At 35.0% G+C, this 9,831-nt stretch overlaps 2 protein-coding genes across 2 annotated transcripts; both read left to right on the top strand.

The window, feature by feature from the left end:
• Positions 1-1,656: 1,656 nt before the first annotated feature.
• Positions 1,657-3,857, top strand: LOC108809903 (exocyst complex component EXO70H1-like). The gene has a single exon (XM_018582040.2). The coding sequence runs from the start codon at positions 1,752-1,754 to the stop codon at positions 3,693-3,695; it is 1,944 nt and encodes a 647-aa protein (XP_018437542.1). The 5' UTR covers positions 1,657-1,751; the 3' UTR covers positions 3,696-3,857.
• Positions 3,858-6,775: 2,918 nt separating this feature from the next.
• LOC108809550 (exocyst complex component EXO70H1) lies at positions 6,776-8,858 on the top strand. The gene has a single exon (XM_018581687.2). It carries the CDS (start codon positions 6,805-6,807, stop codon positions 8,749-8,751), a length of 1,947 nt encoding a protein of 648 aa, XP_018437189.1. The 5' UTR covers positions 6,776-6,804; the 3' UTR covers positions 8,752-8,858.
• Positions 8,859-9,831: the final 973 nt, after the last annotated feature.

The following is a 9,831-nucleotide window of genomic DNA, read 5'->3' as shown; positions in this document are numbered from 1 at the left end:
CAGAGAATATATCGTGAGTTTGGTTAAGGGCATGCCGCATCATCATCATCAACGGAGAGAGATTCCGTAAATTTTTCAAATTGTAAAATTTATAATATTTTAAAATAAATAAATGACCAGTGTTGCATAGATGTTTTTTAAGTCATGTTGTAATCTTTTACCTCTCTCTTTATTATTATTATTATTTTTGATATTATTTTATTGAAGATTTGGACGAGAAACTCCCGATGTAAATAGTCTTTTGTGTTTGTGACAAAAAAAAAAATAGTTTTTTGTGTTAATAAAACTGTATGTATCAATCCGAGCTTTAATAAATGATTTGGGAGAAAAGGACAAATTTTGAAAGAATTTTGAATAATTATTTGTTATCTAGGCAAGAGCTGACTTTCTAAGTTACTAACTTCTTCTCGATCTGTCTTTCACTGAATCGATTCAACCATAAAACATAAAATAAGCACATTAAAATTAATGTTATCGTCATTAGTAATAAGTAATGACAACAGTCAAAATCGCCAAAACTTAGGCAAAAAAGAAGAAGAAAAATAGTCAAAATCGAGAGCCCAACGTGATTCATGCATGTTTTAAGCTCGTTGAAACAATCCCTTTCCTAGATACAAAAACATGTGTTGGGAGTTAACATTTTAGAGTATCGCTTTGTAATCTTATTACACTTTCGTAACGGGTTACTCTTGACTCGGTTGACAAAACCATAAATTTGTTCAGAAATAACGCAACCTATATTCAATCTCTCTATCAAAAGACATCGCTAACCGGTTCGAAAGAAGTACGTAGAATATAGCTTATTGCTGGTCTCTGATTTGCTTGTCAGCGTTGATAAAGAAATCGTGGCTGCGTCTATACGCCATTGACTTTAATAAACTTTATTTTCAGTAGTTAAGCTCGTGTTTCAGACGTATATTCTCATATGTATATATATATATATGTATTTTATATATTATTTTTTCAAACCTTCTGTATGTCATTAAATCATTATATATCAATATGTACACGCAAATATGTAATATTAGAGATCGAGCGTATATTTGTACGATTGGTCAAACAAATAATAGGTTAATATATAGTAATCTGGCATGAAAAATGATCTGAAAGAGATAAATATACATATTATTATTTTTTGGTTTCTCTATTTACAAATTGAATTATGCAAGTTGTGGTTTCATTTATTAATATTAGGTATAACTCAGCTATATATTAACCTATTATTTGTTTGACCAAGAATTTATACAAAAATAACAACTTAAGAATTTATATATCTATAAAGAAACTACGTGAACGTCATTCGTAGGATTATTACAACTCTTGTACATATCGAGAAGGCGCTAATCAAATGATTGTTTTGGTCATTCATCATTGGTTTCTCCCAAATATTGAGAAACCATATCTCTCTATATTGTTCAGTGCCATTACAAAGAATTATAAAACATTATATTTAAAGTCATGAGATGCTTTTACCTAAAGAATTCAAAAAAATACTTTTGATTATTCGTTCAAATTATATTTTATATATCTACAAAGAAACTATATGAATGTTTAAGAAAAAAAAACTATATGAATGTCACCCGTGCGGAATATTTCAAAGCTTACACGTCTGGAGAAGCTAATCCAATGTTTGTATTGGTCATAGGTTTCATTCAACCATAGAGATGAACCATCTCTTTATATAATGTGCAATGATCTTATTAAGACAATCAAGAGATTAAAAAGATAAGAGGCTCCGTTAAACCTCAACCATGGCGAAAATGTCTCAATCTGTTACATTCTCTTCCTTTTCTTCTATATCAAACATTTCATCTATTCCTTCATTCAATTCTCTTCCTTCTTTCAATTCTCTTCCAGCTTCTCAACTCAACCAAACCTTTTCTCAGTCCATGATGGAGGAAGCCTTAGAAGCTGCAGAATCAATCATCAAGAAATGGGATCCTAACTCACAGTCCTACACCAAGATCATCTCTCTGTTCAGACACAGCAGAAAAGAAGCCAAAGAATTCATCCGATGCGTCCGTGACTTACGTAGAGCCATGCACTTTCTTGTCTCTCAAGACTCCAAATCCGACAAGCTCGTGCTTGCACAGAAGCTGATGCAAATTGGTATGTCCGTGCTGGAGAAAGAGTTCTTTCAGATATTGTCTTCAAACCGAGACCATCTTGATCCTGAATCAGCCTCTGGCCAGTCCACAATATCTAGCAATTCAGAGTTCGAGGTCTTTATGGAATATGATGATGTCGAAGACGATGAGCTGAAGAAGGCTGGTGAATCTATCTCTCAGGTAGAGAAAGCCTCAGCTCTGGTGATGTCAGACTTAAAGGTCATAGCAGAGACCATGATCATCTGTGGATATGGTAAAGAGTGCATCAAAAGCTATAAATTGATCAGAAAGTCTATTGTTGATGAAGGGCTACACTTGCTTGGGATCGAGAAAGTCAAGACCTCTCAGTTTAAAAAAATGGACTGGGGCGTGCTCGAGCATATGATCAAGAACTGGATCAAAGCTGCCAAGATTGGAGTCACAACACTCTTACGAGGAGAGAAGCTTCTCTGTGATCATGTCTTCTCTGCTTCCCTTACAATAGGACAGTCTTGCTTTAACCAGATAGCCAAGGAAGCAGGACTTAGTCTCTTCATGTTGCCTGAGCTCGTAGCCAACAAGGAGAAGAAACAACACCACCATGAGAGGATCTTCAAGCTGATGGATCTCTATGCAGCTATCTCTGACCTTTGGCCAGACATAGAACTGATATTCAACTTTGATTCATTAGCTTCTGTGAAGACTCTTGTCCTCTCAACCCTCAAGAAACTCAAGGACTCCATCCCCACGTGTCTCAAGGACTTTGAGGCGAAAATAAATAAGGATTCTCCGAAAGAAGTTACTCCTGAAGGAGGAGTTCACAGGCTGACTCGGACAACGATGAGTTTCATATCATCGTTGTCCGAATACAGCCGTGTCTTGTCTGAGATCCTTACAGAACATTCTCTTAAAAGAAACACACACTTGATAGAATATTACTTCACGGCTCCAATCCTGGAAGATGAGCATGTGAACAACCACGCGTGCTCGGTCCATCTAGCTTGGCTCATACTTGTTTTCCTATGCAAGCTAGACACCAAAGCAGAGAGTTACAAGGATGTGTGTCTCTCTTACATCTTCATTATGAACAACCTTCAGTTTGTGGTTGATACCGTTCGTTCAACTAACCTCAAGAACCTCCTCGGTGACGATTGGCTCACCAAGCACGAAGCAAAACTCAGAAGCTACGCTGCAAAATACGAGAAAGCAGCTTGGACTAATGTTTTCGCATCTTTACCTGCGAAAACAAGTACCAGGCTATCAGCAGAGGAGGCCACAACATGTTTCAAGAGATTCCACGCATCATTCGCAGGAGCATACATGAAACAATCATCATGTGTCATTGAGGATGCAAAGCTTAGGGACGAGCTTAAGGTTTCGATAGCAAGGAAACTTGTACCGGAGTACAGAGAGTTCTACGAGAAGTACCTGCCAACGCTGAGACGGGAGAGTAACATAGAGATGTTGGTGAGTTTTAAGCCTGATAATTTGAAGAACTACCTCTCAGACCTATTCCATGGAACAGCATTTATCGGTGGCTCTTCTCATTCTGCTTCTTCTTCATCGTCTTCTTCATCTTGTTTCTCAATTGCATGTGCAAAAAACTAAAACTCACAGTTAGAAAGATTGTCTCAGAGAGAATATTGATGCATACAAGTTTCATGATTGATGCACTTCCTTTCTTGTCACAATTATTTGTTATTGTGAGTTTTGGTTAAGTTACTGTGCTTGTATATATTTTTTGTCAGTAAAACTAAAAATTAATTTGGGTTTAATAAATTATTTGGAAGAAAAGGACAAATTTTGAGAAATTTGGCTTTCTGATGAACTGTACTTGTTTTATAGGCAAGAGTTGACTTTCTAAGTTTTTAACTTCTTCTGATTCCGTGGCGTTTTAGTTCAGATTGTCACGATGGTTAATTAAATAATCGACCTAATTATAAAACCCACAATTTTTTTTTCCAAAAGCCAGTATCATATTCATATTTTTTTCTAGGGTATCTAATCTCTTATAACATATAAACAAACACCCCAAGAAAGTTAGAAAGTTAAAAAGTTAAAAACCTTGTCTAATCTCTGGTTCTTTAACAGCAAAACCGAAGGGGTGTGTGTATGCCTGTGCCCTGTGGATACCTTCCCAAAGTGAAGGTCAATAAAATGAAAGTCTAGATGGAGACATCATTCTCTCGAATACACTGTGCTATACCCAGCAGAAAACAACTATGTGACTACCACGTATAAAACTCGTAGACAAAAAAAATTATTGGTGCGTTGAAGTGTACTAGATGTAAGAAAACGGGTATACTGATGTAAACTATATGAAAAAAAAATTTAGCAAAAAAAAACCTATATGAGAAAATGCTGTAATATGCGATAATATGTAAAGACTGAGTTGGTAAACAGTCGGTAGCAAGGATCAAGATTTTAGATGACAAAAGAAAGATTTAACCTGCATACTGCTAGAGTTATCAATAAATACGAGCTTCCAAAGATTGATGCAGCATATTTTACCGAACACTTATTTGTTAGATTAAAATCGTAAACGCAGCGTACCATAAAGATTGTCGTGAGTTTTGGTTAAGTAATATGCTTGTATGTTTTCCTGTCAATCAAAATACATATTAATTTGGGCTTAATAAATTATTTGAGAGAAAAGGACAAAATTTGAGATACTTTGACTTGGTCATTCTTGTTTTATAGGCGATAGATGACTTTCTTCAATTTCTTAACTTCTTCTAGTTCCGGTTTACACTGAACTGATTCAACCATAAACATAAAATAAACACATTATAATAAAGTATATTATCGTCATTGGTAATACTAATAGGTAATAAAAACAATCAAAATTGAAAGCTCAACGTGATTCATGCGTGTTCCCAAACTCGTTGAAACAACTTCTTTCAATATAAAGAGTAACAGTTGGAAATTAACATTTATATTATCGCTTGTCTATCATTGGTTTGGGACGGGTTACATAGCCAAACTATTTTAGAAATAACAACCTAAATTCAACCTGTCTATCGAAAGACCTCTAATTAATCACTAACCGGTACGAAATAAATACGTAGAATAGCTTATTGTTGGTCTCTGATTGGCTTGCCAGCGTTGATAAGAATCGTGGCTACATCTATACGCCATTGACTTTGATAAGTCATACACCTTATTTTCTGTAATTAAGCTCGTGTTGTATCTGTATTTTGTATTTATATATATGTCGTTTTCAAACCTTCTGTATATCATTAACTCATTATATATTTAATATGTACACGTAAATACGTAATATCAGCGATCGCGCGTATCTTTGTACGGTTGGCCAAACAAATAGGTTAATATTCTTGTATATAGTAATGTGGCATGGAAAATGATCTGACAGAGATACATATACGTATTATTATCTTCGGTTTCACTATTTACAAATTGAATTATACAAGTTGTAGTTTCATGTATTCACACAAGGGATCAGCTTGTCCTTAACTTCTGGATTCATACAATATTTAGTTCGATTTACAAAACCCTATATTTTAGTAAGGCAATCAATCAATCAAACACTTTTTTTTTGTAAACCTCAATCAAACACTTTATTCGATCAATATATTTTTATATTTTATAGTATTTTTAAAACAATTTTATCTTTACAAGTGACAAAACCTCAAATTTCTTTTAAAATCTGACATAGAGTTTTTTCAATAAAAGAAGAAATTTGATTTTGAAAATCGTACTTTTTACATTGTAATCTTTACAATTGCTAATTTTTTATATAACTAAAAAAATACAATAGAAAATATTATAAAAATACTAATGATGAAATATTAATTATACACGTACAAAATTAAATATACACAAATTTTACCACAAATTGTAAATAAAATACATAATCATTTATTATAATTATTTTCATATTACTCATATATATAATCAAATAATTCATTTTGAAATGATAAACGAATTTTCTTATTATTTTTATTTGTAGATTTTCCTTCAAAGTAAGTTTGTTATTACTTCAATATTGTCTTGTATACTCATTTTAATGTTATTGACGTATCTTGTATTTTGTATAATAAGACACAATATCGTGAAGATTAAAATGATTAACAAAATATTTAATTGGAAGATATATCATTAAAAAGACTAAAAACATTGAAACTTTAGTAAAACTTAATTTTCAGTATGCAAACCTCTAAATTTGAAGTGTGAAAGTTGCTTTTGCAGTATATAAAACTTTATATTTTCAGTCATGAGGTGCTTTTACGTAAGGAATTATTCCTTTATACTTTTAATTATTAGTCCATATTTCTTATCAAAATCTATAAAGAAACTACATGAAAGTTACTCCTACGGAATATTACACGTATAGAAGGCGTAAACAAATACTTGTTTGAACCCAAACATTGAGCAACCATCTCTCTGTATATAACGTTCAATGACATAACACTGAATTATAAAACTTTATATTCAAACTCATGAGATGCGTTTACCTAAAGAATTATACCTTTATACTTTTGATTATATATTTTATATATCTATAAAAAACTACATGATTGTTACTCGTACGGAACATTTCAAAGCTTGCACGTATAGAGAAGCTAGTCAATAGTCAACTGTTCGTTTCGGTTTCCCTCAAACATTGAAAAGCCATCTCTCTATATAATGTTCAGTGACCTTTACAAAGACAACCAAGATATCAAAAGTTAAGTGACTCCATACTAAACCTTTAGCCATGGTGAAAATGGCTAAATCTGTTACATTCTCTACCTTCTCTTCTCCATCAAACCTTTCATCTCATCCTTCTTTTACTTCTCTTGCTTCTTTCAATTCTCTTCCTGCTTCACCACTCAATCAGCCCTTTTCTCAGTCCATGATGGAGGAAGCCTTAGAGGCTGCCGAGTCAATCATCAAGAAGTGGGATCCTAACTCACAGTCCTACACCAAGATCATCTCTCTGTTCAGACACAACAGAAAAGAAGCCAAAGAATTCATCAGATGCGTCCGTGACTTACGCAGAGCCATGCACTTTCTTGTCTCTCAAGACTCCAAATCGGACAAGCTTGTGCTTGCACAGAACCTGATGCAGATCGGCATGTCCATGCTGGAGAAAGAGTTCTTCCAGATATTGTCTTCTAACCGAGACCATCTTGATCCTGAATCAGCCTCTGGTCAGTCCACAATATCTAGCAATTCAGAGTTCGAAGTCTTTATGGAATATGATGATGATGACGATGATGAAGAGCTGAAGAAGGCTGGTGAATCTATCTCTCAGGTAGAGAAAGCCTCAGCTCTAGTGATGTCAGACTTAAGGGTCATAGCAGAGACTATGATCAGCTGTGGTTACGGTAAAGAGTGCATCAAAAGCTATAAGTTGATCAGAAAGTCTATTGTTGATGAAGGGTTACACTTGCTTGGGATTGAGAAGGTCAAGACCTCTCAGTTTCACAAAATGGACTGGGGCGTGCTCGAGCACATGATCAAGAACTGGATCAAAGCTGCCAAGATTGGAGTCACAACACTCTTACGAGGAGAGAAGCTTCTATGTGATCATGTCTTCTCTGCTTCCGTTACAATAGGACAGTCTTGCTTTAACCAGATAGCCAAGGAAGCAGGAGTGAATCTGTTCATGTTACCTGAGCTCGTAGCCAACAAGGAGAAGAAACAACACCACCATGAGAGGATCTTCAAGCTGATGGATCTTTATGCAGCCATCTCTGACCTTTGGCCAGACATAGAAATGATATTCAACTTTGATTCATTAGCTTCTGTGAAGACTCTTGTCCTCTCAACGCTCAAGAAACTCAAGGACTCTATCCACACGTGTCTCAAGGAGTTCGAGACGACAATACATAAAGATTCTTCCAAAGAACTTTCCCCTGAAGGAGGGGTTCACAAGCTGACTCGGACAACGATGAGTTTCGTATCATCGTTGTCCGAATACAGCCGTGTCTTGTCCGAGATCCTTACAGAACATCCTCTTAAGACAAACACTCGCTTGCTAGAATCTTACTTCACGGCTCCTATCTTGGAAGATGAACATGTCAACAACCACGCCTGCTCCGTCCATCTAGCTTGGCTCATACTGGTTTTCCTTTGCAAGCTAGACACCAAATCAGAGAGTTACAATGATGTGTGTCTTTCTTACATTTTTCTTGTGAATAACCTTCACTTCGTGGTTGATACCGTTCGTTCAACTCACCTCAAGAACCTCCTCGGTGACGATTGGCTCACCAAGCACGAGGCAAAACTCAGAAGCTATGCTGAAAAATACGAGGTAGCAGCTTGGACTAACGTGTTAGGATCTTTACCTGCGAAAACAAGTACCAAGCTATCACCAGGGGAGGCCACAACATGTTTCAAGAGATTCCACGCAGCGTTCGCAGGAGCATACTTGAAACAATCATCATGTGTCATAGTGGATGCGAAGCTTAGGGACGAGCTTAAGGTTTCCATAGCTAAGAAACTTGTACCGAAGTACGGAGAGTTTTACCAGAAGTACTTGCCAATGCTGAGACAGGACAGAAACATAGAGATGTTGGTGAGTTTTAAGCCTGATAACTTGGAGAATTATCTCTCAGATCTTTTCCATGGAACACCAATACTCAGTGGCTCTTCTCATCCTGCTTCTTCTTCTTTGACTTCTCCATCTTGTTTCTCAATTAGATGTGTAAAACACTAAAGCTCACAGTTGGAACATTACCATTCTCACTTGAATGAATATACAATTGTTTTTTCTTTTTGTGTTTCTGTATGTGCGTTTGATTGTTTTAATAAAATGTCTTCTCCTAAATGAAACCACCAGTCATATCTTGTTGGACAAAAAAAATCAACATCAAAGTTGCAATAAGACATGATTAATATATAAGAGATTTAGACCAGTGCAGTTAGTTAATGCTAATTAATTTTATGTTACAAGTCCATAAAACTTGACATAATATTAGAGGGGCTCCACACCATGTCTTGGTAATTTGATCTGAAAAGTAGTCTTATCATTCCATTATTTGATTTTTGATGGTTCAAAAAGTTCAATTCCATCGAGATAAGTAAAAAACGTATTATATCAACTAGAATATGATGGATTTTGTCGAAACTAATGGTTATATAGACTATAATCTTATGGAAGGTGTCGAAAAGAAAATTAAAACTAAAAGTTTTGATGGGATATGAGTAATATATAGTTCATCTTACAGCCAATTGATTTTGAGTATGAAATTTATCATATCTTTTGACAGCTAAGCATATGTATAAATGCAAAGGCCGAAATTTAGTTTATATGAGGATGATGAACTAGAAAAGGCTGGTGATTAGATAATCCATTTCCAAAAATGAGTTTTCTTTGTCAAACAAGTTTATTTTTTTGGAAAAGAGTTAAAGGTCATAGGATATATGGAAATAGATGAAGGTTTAAGAGTGTTATACTGTTATCCCTGTCTTTCAAGAGATGAAGCGAGAAAACAATGTTTATTCAATAAGTACATACATATGATAGGGATTTGGTTAAACCAGGGACTACTATTTCAAAAATTAAGAAAGCAAAATTCTTAATAATATTTCGTGGAGATGGCACTTGAAAAGTGGCGCACCGTGCAATTATACCCAGGAATCAAGTAAAATGTCTTAATATCCTAAAGCACAATGGGGTGTGCCACCGTGCCTTTGCCAGTAACAAAAAGAAAACAGTTCCATACATTACATTACAAAAAAACATATAGGAAATAAATAAAAACTACACGATGAATGAAGCAAACATGATTTTATT

This window comes from Raphanus sativus, chromosome 6, assembly GCF_000801105.2.
Source record: "Raphanus sativus cultivar WK10039 chromosome 6, ASM80110v3, whole genome shotgun sequence".
In the NCBI taxonomy this organism is placed as follows: domain Eukaryota; kingdom Viridiplantae; phylum Streptophyta; class Magnoliopsida; order Brassicales; family Brassicaceae; genus Raphanus; species Raphanus sativus.
Note: the sequence above shows the minus strand (reverse complement) of the source record. Positions and strands in the feature narration are given on the sequence as shown.

What these genes read in the sequence shown, in the direction of transcription:
- LOC108809903 (XM_018582040.2), top strand. Translation starts at nt 1,752, where the DNA reads ATGGCGAAAATGTCTCAATCTGTTACATTCTCTTCCTTTTCTTCTATA.
- LOC108809550 (XM_018581687.2), top strand. Translation starts at nt 6,805, where the DNA reads ATGGTGAAAATGGCTAAATCTGTTACATTCTCTACCTTCTCTTCTCCA.